A 19268-nucleotide genomic window follows, 5' to 3' on the forward strand; every position below is an offset into this window, starting at 1 on the left:
AAAATCAAGCATAAACAGACCAACCGTTCTGAATGACTGCAGACTTTCTCTTTCTTTTTCTTTTTTTGCTCAGTTCAGATATTACAAACAATTTTTCTTCAAACTTCATGTGTAGCTAGGTTGGCTAAGCATTTGACCTTGACCTTCACTGTTAGTACCCAAGGTCATAGTTGACCCAGAAAAATTATAGTATATATTGTTTCAAGGTCAAAGATCAGGGATCAGTGTGTTGTTATAAAAGCAGGCTGATGTAGCATTTTTTAATAAAACCAGCCCAGCACCAGCGTGACGCAACAGAAACGACATAAATTACTAAAGTTTTCGTATGACCACTTTCTTTCTGTGGGGATTTGTGCTCTCTGAAGCTCTTGTTCAATTCACTTCAATTCAGTTCAGTTGAAATAAATTCAGTTTAACCTATATAATACCAAAACAGAACAACGGCTGCTTCAGGGTACTTAAACTAAAACATACAATGAACATTTAACAGTATTTCTAAAGAACACAGCACAGCACTGGAAAACACTAGATGTCTTTCTGAAGTGATGTAATCAAATTTAAAGAAGTGCTTCCTCCTTTGTTATGCTCTTCAGTGGGATGTGCGAACAAAATACAAAGCAGCCACCTAAACTTTGCTCCCACAGAGGTTGATCTGGTTGGTTATAGTGGTACATGCTCACTGCAAATTGTTTGTTACTCTACTAAAACAAAAGCCCTCCATGACGCTTGGACATTCTACTATTCATCACACATTCATGGAGTTCCACAGGGGTCTGTGCTTGTATCAGTAATTTTTACATTATACATGCTTATACATCGTTAGTCAATTTAAATAAAAATGTAGCACTGATTTCTTTCATCTACACAGTATCTCTTAAATGGAAACTTTCCTATATAGGAGTGATGCTGAAAATATAGCTAATGCTTGCATTTTTTGTAGGCTGGACTATTAATCCAAAGTAAGTAAATAAATGGCAGATAGAAATGAGTCCTGCGTTTCATGTATGCGCAGGACTGGAATTTTTGGCCGTTTTAGTGAGGGCACACAACTCTGTGAAAACAACTGAAAACGATAGTGTGGACATGGAGCATTTTCAAACGAAAATGCCATTTTTAAATTTATCCGGGCTAGTGTGGACGTAGCATAAAGCACCTTGAGGTGACTGTTATTGTGAAGTGGGGTTACATAAATAACTCTAAATTGAACTGAATAGTGTTAAAAGAAAAAAAAAGTCACAGCCATGAAAGTAAACAGATAAAAGTTCAGTAAACTTGGTTTATGTTCTTCATAATAATGCTAAAATATTTTATGGCTAAACTTGTGAAATGAGGTTAGGACATGACCTTTGAACACTTAATAGTTGATATGTTACACTATTTTGATTGTCCTTTTCCATTTTGTTCTTCATATCTTTCATGGCACAGTTTCTGCAGATCAGAGACCTGTTGTAACAAATAGTAAAGAAGCGTAAATTAACCACAGATCACACCAGAAATGCATTTTTCTAGTCATAAATGAACATATATCCTTAACTAGAAATCAAAATCCACACAAACACACATGCACGCGCAACAATACAGTCTTTAAAGACAAATGAGAGCAGAAACATACCCCTCTGACAGCCCATTACTGCATTTCCTGGACGTTTTCACCTTTCTTCACTTTTTCCTGACTGAAATTTGTAAAAACTGTATTACTTCAATAGTTAGATAATAATGAATGATGTAGGATCTTTTTATTAACAACAAGTAATAAACCACAATGAACCACAATGAAAACACCAATGAAAACACCAATGAAAACACCTCACTACAAATGAAACTGGGAACTTGTAATAAAGTGATTATCAGTGTTGTAGGGCTCAGCATGACTCCTGGAAATGTTTAAGGTTAAGCATGTTTTATGTCCTGTGAGGACCATAATAGCTTTTAATTAACCCCAAAACACAAGCTTATGTCTTGATTTTAAATAGCATATGTTATTGGACTCAATTATTAAATCAATCAAACTATTCAAATTATATATCATATTAAATATATGTATTTTAAAAAAATCTAATGTGAAGTTATTCTAGCTCATTATTCTCTATACACACATACTGTGGTCCTTTCAATATGGAAAAAAACCTAAGAAATGTCTACATCTGTACTCGTGTGTTGCTTTTCATACTTTAAGACTTCAAACTTCTGGTCTTTGTAAGACTTCTTCCCCGTAGTTAAATAAAGGAGGACAATGTCGCAAAAGAAGGTTCCCTGTTGAAAAGAATTTTATTCAATTCTGTGATATATATGTAAAAAAATGCTGTTCAATTAATTTAATATCATGTTGATTTAATTATTAATGATACTCACAGCTCCCATCACAGCCAGTCCTGAACCAATATTGACAACCAAGGGGACTATGGCAAACTTTCCAGCCTGTGGAGGAGATCAGAAACCCAAGAGATGTTTTTAAATAGGAGTTTATTACAATTTATTTTTGTTCAAAGAGCAAAGACTGCAGTGCTCTTTTCAAATCATTCCTTTTTTCTTTTCTTTTTTTTTCACCAGTCCCATTTGGTTCTTTTGCCATCAGAATTATTGTCTAAAGGCAAAGAAAGAGGACAACCCACCTGACCCCACCACAGAGAAAACTGCACCCACCCCGTCATCCACTCATCTTCCAGACTACACAAGACAATAGACACCCAGGCTGAGTTCTTCTCCTGTATCTCCTGTATCTCCCCCATCTGCAGAGTGAGTTCCTGGAGAGAGGAGACCTCCTGCAAGATATAACAGCCTCCCCCACCAGTTGAAGAGCCCCTCAGGTGGCTCGATGTACTGGCGGCACCCTGCGCCAGGGCTGAGCCCCCATACACCCATACACCCACCCACAACCCCGGCGACATACCAACCAGGACCCAAGGCCCAGCCAGGGCCCCAGCCCGGAGACGGAGCACCCTCAGACCAAACTATAACCCCCCACCCCCACTAGGTGATGGAGCTGATCAAAGGAGCCCAGAGCAATTGATTTGATGTGGTGGCAGAGGCTGTATCTATTAGATAATTTCTATATTGGTTAGAATTTTCCCGTTCATGAGGACTGTTTTCTTGGCAATGCATAGGGCAGTGAAAAAAGTTAAGTTAACTGATAAATCCACTTCCCATTTTGCAATAGGAAGTGATATTGATTCATCTGTTTTAGAAAGCATTCTGTATATTTTGGAGAGTAATTTTGGGGTTTTACGAGTAAGAAATTGTACCACACTCGATGGTGTTTGTAGTTCAACTTGACAGGGTTTAAATTTCTTTTTTTTTACTATGGATTTAATTTGTTGATATTCTAAAAATCTTTTCTTGCAAATTCTTGCAAAAGAGTTTATCAATGCAATCACCCCAGAGAGATTGGTTTGTGAGTTTTGGAGAAAAAGTAACACATCATCCGCATAAAGTCTGATTTTATGTTCCACGTTCTTGCAGTTTATGCCCTTAATTACTGTATTCTGTCTAATTGTCAAATCATTCCTAATAACCCCTCTCCTAAGAAGAGAGGATACTACTACTAATAATAATGGTATTTTTGCATTGGTGTTATATGTATTGGCTTTATTACATAAATTATCTTATTGTAATGCATTGGCACCATTTATGCATTCATTCTGTCACTGATGCATTGTACATACCTTCCCATATACCAGGATATGAAATCGTATGCCATAAACTTTGTATAGAGATCGATAGCTTTCACCAGCAGCATTTTTAAAGTATCTTGCATGTCTGTTAGAGAAGAAAACAAAAATATAAAAAATAAAATAAAGATAAACATAAATAACCTTTAGGTAATTTAGAATGGTTATGGTTCTTTATTCCTTTCATAAGTTGTAAAGATGATTACATGTCTGTGCACCATGCCAACAAAGATGCTCTGCAGTGAGCCTCACCTGAAGTTAAATCCTGTTGCGATGCTCTTGTTGGAGACAGTGGCATCCAGGCGAGTGAACTGGTACTCTGGATTACAGTGAGAGGTGCCTTTGTCAAGGTCACAGTCCCACTGTATCACAATGCCAATAGCGCCACCCTAACAAAACAGCCAAAACATGCTTATTCTAAGATTTTTATTTTTATACATGTATTCAAATTTGGATACTTGTATGCATTCCATTAGTGGTGTTTTACCTGCGTTCATTCACAGCTGTATAGAAAACATTTGTTAAACATTAGCTACATCCTGCTAGTACCAGATCAGACCCCTTTAATCCTTCAGAACACGAAGAACTAATTCTTCATGGCACTGAACATTCCACAGAGAACAGTCCACATGACATGACAGAACCACACAGCTGCACATCAAGGGGATTAATTTCCCATTTCACCACATTCCACAGGTTCTCTGTTAGCTCTTGTGACTGGAGGCCATTATAGTTAAGTGAGCTCATTGCCATGTTCAAAAACAGTTTGAGATCAGGTTTTGTCAGAGTTTTGTGACATGGTGCGTTATCCTGCTGGAAGAAGCTGTCAGAAAATGGGTACACTGTGGCTATCAAGGAATAGAACTACAGAAAGTAATCTTGATCATGTCTTAATTCCTAAATGGATTGACTTGGTGCATTGTAATTGGCTGATTAGATATTCCACTTAATGATCCCAAATCATTAAGTGGAATGATTTGGGACAGTTGAACAGTTGTACCTAATGAAGTAGGAAACATGAGAAACTTTGTTCAGTGGGACATGTTTCGGTTGTCTCACAATTTCTCCCAAGAACAATGAGCAAAGGTCATGACTAATAACAGTAACTAAAAAAAAACCTTTAAGTCATGGATTCAGTCATCATAATTATTTTGGGGTATAAACTCTATGTGTGTTAGAAAGTAACATTTGAGGTTATATCACATTAACACAATCTTGAGAAAATACAATGTAATACTAACAAGTGTGGCCATGTCTTGGAAGTTGTATCCAGCTCTTCTCGTAATGTCTCCCAGGCGAAAGATGGGGCAGTAGGGGTATTGCTTCTCATCATATCTGCATTTCTTCAAGTAGGATTGATCAGTTGTTTTGAGGATGTTGGACCTCAGAGTTAAGAAAAACACATATTTATGGATGTGAACTGCTTATTGCACACAGCAATATCCAGCTAGTCAGCAAGTACAAGGAGATATTGTTGTAAATGTTAAAGAGGACTTACTTTGAAAATGAGAATTTAGGAAACTGGATGAAATTCTTGATGTAGATGGTGAAGTTTTTAGCATTTTTGAGCAAAGGCTTTCTGTGAAAACAAAATGTTAAGTAAATATACATTTTTGTGAATAAATGTATAAGACAACAATAAAAACAAATCAAAGTCAAACCTTCCTGTAGCAGATAGAGAGGGATTGTGATTGAATTGCTGAGTGGGAAATGAACCCATCTATGACCCAGTGCTGTTTAATGTGAGCTGATACAATACTATTATAAGACTGGGTCATGAAGCTGAGTGTCTCAGTGTAGGACATCCTTAGTTTAGATTTAGTGCCAAACCTGTTGTGCTGACCCGATAAATGACAACTACACGTGATTTGCCTGAATGTTTGTGCATGTTAGTGCAGAGAGAAAGGAGGATTGGTCATTTCAAATTTGTCCTCACTGTGGTTTGATGTTTTTTTCAGTTGGACACCAGCCAAATATTTCACAGGTCCCATTGGACTTTTCATTGTTTCTTATGCATTTGCCGCTCATGACTCCTTTAGACAACAGACAACAAAAAAAAACTAGATGATCATGTGAAAAGAGTTTCTGATTCAGACATGTTTCACAATACTGATTTAATATCAGGATGTTTCTTTCTCACCATGACCAGACTCCACCATCTTTCCCTTTTTACAGTCCTCGTCAACACTACAGTGGCCATTAAGCACTTTGTGGCTCTGAGAACAAAAAAAGGACAGAGGCAATGTAAAAAACAAAACAAAAAACACAACACAGAACCAAGTGTGATATAGTATATCGAACTAAATGATAAATACAGTGGGGCAAAAAAGTATTTAGTCAAATCAAATCAAATCACTTTTATTGTCACATCACATGTGCAGGTACATTGGTACAGCACATGTGAGTGAAATTCTTGTGTGCGAGCTTCACAAGCAACAGAGTTGTGCAAAATACAATAATGTAAACAAGCAAAATACAAGAATGGCTACATCTGAAACTAATAAATATATGTACAATATATAATAGTGTATGCATTTCTGGATGTGTATACTAAATATTTTTCTACGTGTGTGTGTGTGTGTGTGTGTGTGTGTGTGTGTGTGTACACATATTTTACAATTTAAATAGAGTAAACAATAAATAAAATATATAAAATAAAATATACAGAGTTGAGACATGTGCAAAACAGTGGCATTACTGTACAGTGTGTAGTGCATAATGTTAAAGTTCCAGTAGTGAAGCTGAGGTGTCTATGACGTGTTCAGCAGTCTGATGGCCTGATGGAAAAAGCTGTCTCTCAGTCTGCTGGTACGGGACCGGATGCTGCAGAACCTCCTTCCTGATGGAAGTAGTCTGAACAGTTTATGGCTGGGGTGACTGGAGTCCTTGATGATCCTCCCCGCTTTCCTCAGGCACCGCTTCCTGTAGATGTCTTGGAGGGAGGGAAGCTCACCTCCAATTATCCGTTCAGAGCACCGCACTACTCGCTGGAGAGCTTTGCGGTTGTAGGCGGTGCTGTTGCCATACCAGGTGGTGATGCATCCAGTGAGGATGCTCTCAATGGCACAGTGATAGAAGGTCCTGAGGATGCGGGGGCTCATGCCGAATCTTTTCAGTCTCCTGAGAAAGAAGAGGCGCTGCTGCGCCTTCTTCACTGTTTTGTTTGTGTGTACTGACCACGTAAGATCCTCAGCCAGCTGTACACCAAGGAACCGGAAGCTGCTCACTCTCTCCACAGCAGCGCCGTTGATGGTGATGGGGGTGTGTACTTCTCTGCACCTCCGGAAGTCCACTATCAACTCCTTGTCAGCCATGAATCCACATGGTAGGTTTTGTAAAGAATTTATTCGTAAATCAGGGTGGAAAATAAGTATTTGGTCACCTCAAACAAGGAAAATCTCTGGCTCTCACAGACCTGTAACGTCTTCTGTAAGAAGCTTTTCTGTCCCCCACTCGTTACCTGTATGAATGGCACCTGTCTGAACTCATCATCTGTATAAAAGACACCTGTCCACAGCCTCAAACAGTCAGACTCCAAACTCCGCCATGGCCAAGACCAAAGAGCTTTGGAAGGACACCAGGAAAAGTATTGTAGACCTGCACCAGACTGGGAAGAGTGAATCTACAATAGGCAAGCAGCTTGGTGTGAAAAAATCAACTGTGGGAGCAATCATCAGAAAATGGAAGACATACAAGACCACTGATAATCTCCCTCGATCTGGGGCTCCACGCAAGATCTCATCCCGTGGGGTCAAAATGATCATGAGAACGGTGAGCAAAGATCCCAGAACCACACGGGGGGACCTGGTGAATGACCTGCAGAGAGCTGGGACCAAAGTAACAAAGGTCACCATCAGTAACACACTACAACGGCAGGGAATCAAATCCCGCAGTGCCAGACGTGTTCCGCTGCTGAAGCCAGTGCATGTCCAGGCCTGTCTGAAGTTTGCCAGAGAGCACATGGATGATACAGCAGAGGATTGGGAGAATGTCATGTGGTCAGATGAAACCAAAGTAGAACTTTTTGGTATAAACTCAACTCGTCGTGTTTGGAGGAAGAAGAATACTGAGTTGCATCCCAAGAACACCATACCTACTGTGAAGCATGGGGGTGGAAACATCATGCTATGGGGCTGTTTTTCTGCCAAGGGGACAGGACGACTGATCCGTGTTAAGGACAGAATGAATGGGGCCATGTATCGTGAGATTTTGAGCCAAAACCTCCTTCCATCAGTGAGAACTTTGAAGATGAAACGAGGCTGGGTCTTCCAACATGACAATGATCCAAAACACACCGCCCGGGCAACAAAGGAGTGGCTCCGTAAGAAGCATTTGAAAGTCCTGGAGTGGCCTAGCCAGTCTCCAGACCTCAACCCCATAGAAAATCTGTGGCGGGAGTTGAAAGTCCGTGTTGCTCGGCGACAGCCCCAAAACATCACTGCTCTCGAGAAGATCTGCATGGAGGAATGGGCCAAAATACCAGCTACTGTGTGTGCAAACCTGGTAAAGACCTATAGTAAACGTTTGACCTCTGTTATTGCCAACAAAGGTTATGTTACAAAGTATTGAGTTGTATTTTTGTTATTGACCAAATACTTATTTTCCACCCTGATTTACGAATAAATTCTTTACAAATCCTACCATGTGGATTCATGGATTTTTTTTTCACATTCTGTCTCTCACAGTTGAAGTGTACCTCTGGTGCAAATTACTGACCTCTGTCATCATTTTAGGTGGGGCAACTTGCACAATCGGTGGCTGACTAAATACTTTTTTGCCCCACTGTACATATGTAAATGTAAGTCAAAAATAAGGGATACAAAGTCAGAATTTACAAATATAACACAAAAAGTAAATTTCAGTATATTTAAAGCAGTCAGAACTTGTTAGCATCCAAGAATATCTTAATCTAAAATAGAAGATTTCTATATTCTAGCAACATGGTGAATATGAAAGTTAAATGAAGCCAAGAGTGTTAAATGGATGCATGTCTGTGCTTTTTCTATTTTACTAGAACTCAACCGTTAAAACTGGCACATGCTGCATGATACCAAAAGGCTCCCCTGCAAGTGTCAGACCCTGCTCTCGGTTTCGGTCAATATTTATAAGAGCAAATTTTTATAGCTGTTTGTTTCTTCTTAGCTGATGGCTATCAGGCAGGCAACCCAGAGAGTCTTCTGGGTTTACATACTGTATATTGTGAGCTGAAAATAAATCATGAATACTGACACACATACACACTCATATGATGATGATGGAGGTGACAAAATGGGTTAAGAGGTGTGAGGAAAACACTTCTCTGCTACCGTGCAAACAATATGTTACCATGCAGGAGAGGAATTACAGGTCAGCCACAAACCAATGTGTATGACTTTAAACACATCACGCTATTGTCAGGTGGGCCATGAAGCACTGGAGGAAGCCTCCCCAGTCTGTTATATTCACATGCAGAGTGATAAAGTAGTTTCATAAAATATCATTCTTCCACATTCTGGCACTTTATGGTGTTACCTATCTCATGTAATCACTTATTGAAAAAAAGTTTTTTCCTGTAAGTAACAGACAAAATGAAACAAATCCCCTAAATAAATAGTGGATACTCTCCTTAGAGTTAACATCATTTACTTGCAACACAGTATGACACACTCTATCTAACCTGTACTTGCAAGAGGAAACTGTCTGTGGTGTGGTGCATGCTAGAAAAATTGGGCTGGCAGGTGAAAGGTTAAAGTGAAAGTGAAATCAACAGGAGAGGCAATATTTCCGTTGTCAGTAAAACAAGGGAATGTTAGAAGAATTGTTTTATTTGATGGCAAATGAGTCTGTAGAATGACCAGCAATTAAAACTGAGACAACGACCTGATCATCACCGCTGCCATTCATCAAATCTAAAAACAATGAAAACACCTCTTAGTTAAAGTTAGAAATACCATCACTGTGGTCTATTATGTCCAGTCAGTGATTTAAAGTGAAAACAAAATGTTCTCACCTCAGCACAGTAACCCATCTTCTGGTTTGGTGTCTCTAAGAAGCTGGTTACAACAAACAGAACATCTTCACCCTGAATGACAAAAAGAAAATAACAGACAAAATGTCAAAGTCTCATCAGCAGTGCATGGCTTTAATCTAGTCTGAAATAATAAAAGTGTTCTCACCTGTGGGGGGATGACATACTCCTCAGGTCCCCACACAAGCAGACCAGATTCACTGGTGTTGGTCACCGCAGTTCCCTTCACTTTAGTTATGACAGAACTCTGGATGGCATCATCTATCTCCTGGTAGCCTTGCTTGACTATGAAAACCCACCTTTAAATCAAAGCAGAACTACCCAGTGTTCTCGCAGGTCTTTGGTAAAAGCTTTGGTGCAAACCTTATGCAGATATTTTATATGTTTTTGCCTTTTTCAACTGTCTTTTGTGACATACAGTATGCATTGAGGGGTGATACTGCTAGTCAGGTGTATCAAAGTGGTTGGCTTAGTGGGACTCTCTAACCTTGCAAGGCCTGGAATGAAGAGTTTGTTTTTTTGTTTACATTGTTATTATTATTAATTAATTAGTTCCATAAGTAAATTGCCCAAATGAACTGGCTGTGTGACTGAACTTTGATTTCAACATATTGTGGAGGCTCAGGGGTCCTTTCATCTCTTAAAAAGAACCAAAATGGTTTAGTCCACACTGCGATTTACATTGTTCGCATAGGCAGAATAAAATACTTTAGCATATTTAGCAGATTGGAGGTTATACTGAAAGCTTACAAATACTAACCTCAAGTAAAATTTGGGCTTATTGAATGAGGGACCAGTGGTTCTCAGAGGACGTGCTGTGAGACAATGAGAACGTTCGGAGGACTTTCCGAATGTTTCCTGACTCTGTGTTTGCAAGGGGCACTTTAAACCACGGCCAGCTACTGGCTCTGAGATTGTAGCTGTTCTCCAGGGCAATGAACTTGGTGTAGTTTAATTATCGCTTCTCACTTTCTGCTTTATTTTGATAGTTAATTGTCCCTTGTGCTTTTCATTTAGTTTTGCTTCGCCTTCTCACATCCTCCGTGATTTAGTTCAACTATATCTACTTCCCCGATTGCCCTTCTGTGTTTCTAGAAAATGCCATCTTCCTGTGTCATCTGTCCCATCAGTCTCCTGGTCCCAGTTTGTTCCCATGCCTCAGTTTAGTTTCTTCTCTTAGGGTTCTGTTTTGCCTTTTGGACTTTTTACAACAGCCAAATAAAGCAGATTGTTTTGTTGCTAAACCCCTGCCTGTGTTCTGTATTTACATCACACTCAAAACAGTCTCCCAAATCAGCAAACTGTGACAATATACAAGCAGTCTCAGCGACCCTCTTCCATGTTGACCCACATCTCTGACGAATGTTTTAAAGGAATAAGTTAGCCAGCGGCTGTACATGACAATCAGTGGGTATTGTTGGGGTGGCCAGTAATGAGCAGTTCATATGCCATGTTCAATGAAAATCAATGATAAAGGTTTTCCACAAAGTCTGCACAGTTTGAAACCTCCCCACATTTGCAATCCTCAAAAATGATTCCTAATAATACTTTTTAGTTGCCACTAAACGATCTCACCTTGTGTCACATCATTTGGAGAAGGACCTGCTGTTTCATTGTGTTCAGCTGTCCTCATTAACACTGTGTCACATCTGATATTAACAGCAGCTCATAGCCAAATGATTTCTTAGTCACATTTGTGTGCTTTTCATATTCTTCTTTATTTGAGGTAAGACCACAGTAACAGTGTGCATTAGCAGTAACCTAATATCTTAGCTGTGAAATTGGTCTAACCCATTTTTCTAATTTTGCTAAGGGATAAAAGCAACATCAAAGCCTCCACTATTAATATAAACAAAGTTTGGATTAAAGCCCCCCCCCATGAATGAGTGGGTAGCCCCCCTTTTCCTCCCACTATAACAGGGACTCTCTGATCTTTGTGCTGATAACATTAAAGGAATCCTAACAGATCGTGGTTCAAACACTGCACGTCATAAACCTAATATAATCTGACGCATTTTCACACACCAAAACATTTAAACTCAGTTATAAAGATAAGTGTTGTGTAAAAATTGTTTTGTGCAGACTTATATGCACAGTTCTCTACATTCTACCCACATGACACCTAAAGATTACTGTATGCGGTTTTCGGCTGTTATCGGTAAGCCAGGAATAGACCCCTTGTGTTCCGTTTCCGCCTGTTGTGTCCCAGGTAACACTTTTGAATTGTGTCGGGTAAAGCGAGACGCTGAACCGCATGCCACAAGTGCGCATAGGTTCGGGCAAAAACAAAAAACAAAACAGCGAAAGAGAAACGTTCATGCGGTATTTGCTCAAACGCACAGGTCAAAATTCTGACATTTTAAGCATTTTATTTTTAATTTTGCTTACTTCTTTAAAGTATAAAATAAGCGTGTAACGTGCGAATAGTCTACTATTCAATACAATAAATGAACCGCTCATTCAAAAATTAATATTTTTTGTTTGTTTGTTTTATTCTGTTTACCAAACGATATGCTACAGACAAAGCCCAAATGTTATTATATTTGTTCAGTGACTTATTTTAAGTTAACCCGTTAAGTAATAACATGTACAGTGCAGGAAATTATACGTGGCAATAATGCACTTACCCTATTATGTAACCAATGACAGATAACTGAAAAAGTCTGTGCAACACTCCGACTGCCTTATTTTTTGTATCAATGTATTTTTCTGTTTTGTAGTTCAGTAAGGAGTTGATCGCGGCCGTGGCCATCACGCAGCTCTTAGTCTGCAGTTTGATGTCAGTGTTAAAACGAAACTTGATTGTAATGGAAAGATTCGATGCGAGCTCTTACAGCAAACACCGCGTGGGAGGCGAAAACACACCTCATTGCACAACCACCGCCAAGCGTACATTAGCCACAATATGTATTTAGGTATTACTGTTGGACTTCCCTAGTATCAAAGGCAAGGCAGAATGGAAAAGGTAAAAGAACATCAACACGCAACAATTAACTGTAAAAACAAATTAAGCAAGGAAAAACAGGAAAGGGTCTCCTATAAAATGCCTGATTAAAATCTGTATTCATTGTTACGTTTGTTAATCCAGTTACTTGTTTTTAAACTGCATGATTTGTTATTTTTTAAAATTTACTTATTTATTTTAATCCAATTCCAATCCAATTTTATTCATAAAGCACTTTAAAATACCCAGCACAGGAACAAAGTGCTGTACAGAAAATAAGTTAAAACAATAGAAAAACAGAAAACAGCAAAATAAATAAATAAAACATAAAATTAAAACAGCCCTACATTAAAACAAAAACAAGATAAAACAGCATCGAATCACCTAAAAACAACTGAAATAAAAATAAAAACCAACATCTCACGTGGTGTCGGTAAAGAGGTGGGTTTCCAAGAGTGACAGATAAAGAACTGGCCTGTCTAATCTCTAAAGGAAGCTCGTTCCACAGTTTTGGTGCTTCTACAGCAAAAGCACGATCTCCTCTAAGTTTACGGCCAGTCCTGGGTATCTTCAGGAGCAGCTGATCATCTGACCTGAGAGAGCAGGTGGGTGTATAAGGCTGTAGCAGCTCAGAGAGATAAGATGGGGCTAGGCCATGGAGAGCTTTCAAAGTAAATAAAAGAATTTTAAAATGAATCCTACAAGAAATGGGCAGCCAGTGAAGTGAAGCTAAAACAGGGGAAATGTGCTCAAACTTTCGAGTGCCAGTTAAAAGACGAGCTGCGGCATTTTGCACCCTCTGTAGATGACTAATATATGATGCGCTGACCCCAATATAAAGTGCATTACAGTAATCCAGCCGAGTGCTAACAATGGTGTGGATCACTGTCTCAAAGTGCTCAAAGAATTGGCTTTATTTTTGCCAGCTGCCTGAGGTGAAAGAAGCTAGATTTTACCACTGCCTTAATTTGATTGTTAAACTTCAGATCACAGTCCACTTTGACCCCTAGGTTTGTGACAGTTGGCTTAACATACTGGGCCAGGGAATCTACATACACATTGGGGTCTCAGTGGGGCTACCAAAAACCATCACCTCTGTCTTTTTATCATTGAATTTTAAAAAGTTAACAGACATCCAAACCTTAATGTCATCGAGACACTGAAGTAATGGCTGTGTAAGGTATCTGCCTTTTTTCTTTAGAGGGACATAGATCTGACAGTCATCAGCATAAAAGTGGAAAGCAATGCCGTGCTTTCTCAGTACAGAACCAAGAGGAAGCAGATATAAAGAGAAGAGGAGGGGGCCTAGAACTGAGCTCTGTGGGACACCACACAAGAGGGGAGCGGAGGACGACACATAGTCACCGAGGCTGACACAAAAAATTCGCCCCGCCAAGTAGGACCTGAACCACTCCAGTGCTGGGCCCCTAATGCCCACCCAGTGCTCCAAACGAGAGAATAAAATGGCATGATCCACGGTATCAAACGCAGCTGTCAAAAAAAGCACAAGAACAACACAGTCCCCAGCATCAGTCGCTAAAAATATGTCATTAAAAACTTTTAAAAGGGCTGATTCAGTGCTATGAAAGGGTTTTAAACCAGATTGGAAAACTTCTAACACATTTTGCTTTTCCAGGAAGGCCATTATTTGGCTGTAAACTACCTTTTCAAGAATTTTGGAAAGAAAAGGTAGTTTGGAGATAGGACTGTAATTTGCAAGAACCGTAGGATCAAGAGCAGGTTTTTTAATCAGGGGTTTGACTACTGCATGTTTAAAATCTTTAGGGACAACACCTGACATCAGACTATGGTTTACCAGCTCAAGAACCAAAGGACCAACTGTAGGTAACACCCCTTTTAAAAGTCGAGGAGGGACAGCATCATTTGGAGACCCTGCAGGCTTAAGATGACCAACAGTCTCCTTTAAAAAGGACAGAGTCACAGGCTCAAACCTGTCAAAGGCAGCAGAGCAGGAAACAGAGACTGAGAGGTCGTGAGCATGAGGAGAGATTTGAGCCCTTGTGGAGGAGACCTTGTCAATAAAAAAGTGTAAAAAATTTCACAGGCTTCTGATGAGGGCTCGATACAGTCAGTATATGGTGCATTAAGAACAGAGTTAATAGTTTTAAATAAAACACGGCAGTTTGACAAAAATAATGTCATATAAGTGTTTTCTTTTGGCATCTTTTGCAGTTCTTTGATATTGACGCCAACAGTCCTTCAGCATCTGGAATGACACTTGTAGTTTGTCCTTTTTCACTTGCGCTCAGCTCGACGGCAGTCGAGTCCGACAGCTCGGGTCATGTCGTTCAGCCAGGGCTCAGATTTAGTTTTAGGCAGTCTGGTTTTTAATGGAGCCACAGTGTCCATATAGGCACTGACGTTGTGTTGTTTTTAAGCCCCCCCCCCCCCCCCTAACTGCTTTTCTGTTTATTTAATTTGTAATGTAATCACTTATAATCCCGCCTTAATTACCCATTAAGATATAAAATTGAAATGCTTTGGATTGTAAACAGTTAATTTGCCGTGATACTAGATTGTAACTACAGATATTTGGTTGGAAATTACTCACAGGTAAAGTTCAAAAATTAAAATTGCATTTAACAAAACCTGCGATTTGTTTTCATCATGACAAATCTGCCTCTGCAATACTGTTCAGATGTATTTTAACAAATCCCTGTCTTAATAATAATCAATAAAATGAGAAAAGAAACACATTTTCTAAAAAAAAAAAAAAAAATCAAATCAAATCATATCACTGCATGTATGGATGACTAGTAGGCATACTGTGAAAAAGTCATTCATGAAATAATATTGTTGCACCCACAACATCGTCATGGGGCTGGGACTGTGACCTAGGGATCATGCGTTATTTTTGGGTTTGATGAATATTTATTACTTTCATTTGTCTTCTCGAATGCTTATGGTTGTTTGTTGGTGTGATCTGCTCCTGGTCCCTTGCTTCCCTGTGCACGAGTTGGAGTGAGTTTGTGTGTTTGTGTGTGTGCCTGGAGAGCCTCCTGCCTTTGAGCCAGCCACACCTGGGATTAATCCCTCACCTGTTGCCGATCTGCCTATCAAGGAGCCCTACTTAAGAGAGCAGTGGAGCGGCAGTTGGTGTGGGATAGTTACATTAGGAACACAGTTAGTTGTCGAGCGTATATGATTATGATTTCTGTTATCTCTTGTGGAATGGTTTAAGTGTTTTTGTTGGCTGGTAGATAGGACTGTACTGAGTGTGGCATCTTTTGTTTCTAGGTCAAATGCATAGGCACCAAGGAGGACAAAGCTTCAACACATCAAGGAGAGGAATCACAACTATTAAGCTAGGCGGCTGATATGTATTTGCATTTGAATGTGTTAATAATGTATGTTTAAATGCTTTGATTATTTTCACGTTGGCTTGAAATAAAATATCTCCCTCTACTGTTACTCCAGTGTACTGCAACACACTGCAACTTCTGCATGCCTGTCCTCAAATGGAGATGACCAACATCCTTATTACACATTTTTCCCTGATTTGGGGTTGGTTATTACTGCTGCCCACCTGGAAAGCATTAGCAAAAGGCTCCGACCACACTTTGGGATTCAATCATCGAGATCAGGGGTGTCAAGCATCAAGACGGATAGTTTTGAAAAATATGAAGGAGAGGATAAATGTTGGACTATTTACTACATTTCCCTACGTTTTAGAGCTTTGGCTACAAATAAAGACCTTCCCCGTGGTCAGAAGAGGTCCTGTTTTTTACAATGCGTTTCCATAAAAAAGGCCACCTGCAGTACCTTCACAGCCCACCAAGCCCAAACTCCCACAGTAGGACCAGATCTCAATCCTTATTGTTAGCCCAAACCTGCTGGAGCAAGGATTGTAGCTCTCATGGTGAATGGCATAATGTAACCTAGTGGTTAATATTAAGATGGCAAAACTTTGTTCACATTTCTAGTTGTTATGGTTTGGTAGGGTCTGTATATCGCCCAAGGTGACAGAAACACAGTACCAACACAGTTCTAGTGCACCCTCTCTGGGCTCTGTTCTTCTTTGGTTTGGCCACAGCTAAATCAGCAGCTGATGGTCTATAACCACCCAAAACCTTGCCATTCATAAACAGCTGGAGTCTCTTTGCCCTGCATCTCACACCACAAAACCAGAGTAGTGGCTTGTCTTCTGGTATCAGCCTTACTTGATGTCTTACTTGATAAAAACACACCTCAGTATTCAGTTTGGGTGCATCCTTCGTTATTAGCAGGGGCGTCTCTAAATTACCTGTGACCCACACAGCTTAGCACCTGAAGTAGATCAAGAGAGTCCTTCTGCATTCATGGAGGATACAGAACAAGATCACATGTTTAATCACTGATAATGCACCCAACATGATTGCCTGTGCACAACTTTTAAGTGCAACATGGGCATTTTTTAGGTTCACCACAAATGTTTTTTGAGAAATTGCCAGGGAACATGAGCATCGCTTTCTCCTAAAAGTAAAGTGACTATTCTGTGTGTTCACATGGATTACTTTGTGTGTGTGTTTTCAGAGTCTGTTATTCCTTATAACCTGTTCACATCTGTCTTGGTTTTGATTTTGCATCTCAGTCTCTCAAACTGCCTCCAACACTGTACTAAGTGTTCATTTCTTTAATGATGAAGAAGAACAAGGATCCTCTGAGTTGTTGTTCTTATCATCCAATTAGCTTAGCAAATGTGGATTTTAAACACTTGTCTAAACTACTGATCTTACATTTGAAAACCATGTTACTAACAATTATTTCCCTCAATCAGATTTGTAAACCAAAAAAACCCCAAAACAGTCATTCCTTGTTTCTTTTTTTTTAAAGACAAATGTTTAATATAATTTACCAACCCCCTACTCTATTATAGCTACTCTATTTGTCCTTATATTTGTCCTTGTTGTCATAGGTTGGGCTAATGTCTCTTCCCTCCTGATTAACCTTCCTGCAGACAGAATTTAGGAATTTTGGATACAATTCTTGATGTAGATGATGTAGCTTTTAGCATTATTGAGCATTAACATTCTGTCCAAACAAAAAGTAAATATACTTTCTTGAGAATGAATGTATAAGAAATGATTAAAACAAATCAAGAAATCAAACTTTCCCATAGCAGATATAGAGGGATTGTGATTGAATTGCTGAGTGGGAAATTAACCCATCTATGATCCAGTGCACTTTAATATGAGCTGATTCAATGCTAAAAGAGTGGGTCATGCAGCTGAACGTCTCGGTGTAAGACTTCAGTGGAGTATAGAGACACAATCAAGGAGCTAAGGCACATCAGAAATGAAAACAGATCATCAAGACATACTGTAATGATTGTAAATAGTGCAATTTTCAGCATGTGAAAAATTAATTGAATGTCCAAACATGTTTGTTTTTATGGAACTTTAACACTGATGTTAGAGTCGCTTTTATGATATAATGTCATACTTGGCGCTCTTCTGGACAGAGATCTCTGGTGTTCTTCTTACTGGAAACCCTTTCTTGGATGTCTGCCACCGTGATGGTTACTGGACCCTGTTCTGGGAAGTTGCTATGGTCTACACTTAGAGCCACTAGCCACTGAGCATTGTGGTTATGGGTTGCGTCCTTCTCCCATATGCTCTTCCAGTACTGCTCCATCTACAGGCTTGCTGGCGCTGTTCTCATATTGTTCCCCTGCTACTGAGAGTACACCTTGGATGGTTCTGTGGAGTATTGTCCTGCCTTCTATTTCTCTGGTATACCTCTTCAATCTGGCCAAAGCTGTGAGTCTTTGCTTGGCAGTTTCCAAAGCTTCAGGTATGGACAGATCGCCATACTTCTTAGGCACCTTCTTCATTACACCTTTCTGTAACTCCATTAGTTGGCTAACTTCCTCTAGTCTCCTTCTCCATGGAGGGTGCTGCTCTTTGTGGCTTCCCTTTTTGTAGCCAAGCATCTCATTAATCACTGCTGCCGCAGTGTTGATCAGCTGATAAGTCTTGGTGATGGTTGCAGTAGGAATTGTTCAGTGTTGTATTCACATCATTAAGTAGACCTTTAGAGGGCACTTCGTGCCAACATGTTAACTAGCTATGGAGGGTCCAGGTTTCAAGTGTCGCCATGATCCTATCTTTCAGGTTAGTTCCTCTCACACTTAACACCCCTTCTACTATTGTATTTGGGGCTTGGTGCGCAATCTTGGGTTGGGGTGATGATGATATCTCCCCCGACCTTTTCCTGGCTCCCTCTTGCCGTAGTATACGTGTTGTACCTCAGCAATCTCTAACTGTGAGAGCAGTTCCTTATACTAGTTGTTTTCCCATCAGATTCCATAGGTCCCACATCCTATTCATGTAACCCCTTCCACTTCATGTCAACAAGCATGATACTTGCACATTCGTCTCTCTCTACATAAATAGTGTAGTTAAGCACCATGGTGTTTTTTCATATAACAAAAAAGACATATCTCTGTATATGTACTTGTGTGTTGCTTCTCAAATTTTGAGATTTTTTGTGCTTCTATTGTCTCTAAGATTTCTTTTTCTTTGTAAAATGGAGAAGGATAATGTCACAGACGAAGGTTTCCTGTAAACAGAATTTAATTCAGTGCTGTGACATTTAAACAATCTTGTTCCAGTCTTTTAAGAACATTTATACTTATTAATGACACTCA

The 19268-nt window shown here is 39.6% G+C and overlaps 1 protein-coding gene across 1 annotated transcript; it reads right to left on the reverse strand.

Moving 5' to 3' along the window:
• Positions 1-232: 232 nt before the first annotated feature.
• Positions 233-18551, reverse strand: LOC146618717 (P2X purinoceptor 5-like). The gene is made up of 14 exons (XM_085370107.1): positions 18246-18551; positions 15250-15270; positions 12303-12406; positions 9824-9974; positions 9658-9729; positions 5809-5884; positions 5605-5701; positions 5167-5247; positions 4910-5051; positions 3921-4057; positions 3663-3756; positions 2353-2418; positions 2171-2253; positions 233-365 (listed from the first exon to the last, which is right to left on the reverse strand). Exons 1-14 carry the CDS (start codon positions 18549-18551, stop codon positions 233-235), a joined length of 1563 nt encoding a protein of 520 aa, XP_085226233.1.
• Between the last annotated feature and the right edge of the window lie 717 nt (positions 18552-19268).

This window comes from Diplotaxodon limnothrissa, linkage group LG14 (assembly GCF_057381915.1).
Source record: "Diplotaxodon limnothrissa isolate DT_005_m linkage group LG14, D_limnothrissa_male_GT1.1, whole genome shotgun sequence".
Taxonomy (NCBI): domain Eukaryota; kingdom Metazoa; phylum Chordata; class Actinopteri; order Cichliformes; family Cichlidae; genus Diplotaxodon; species Diplotaxodon limnothrissa.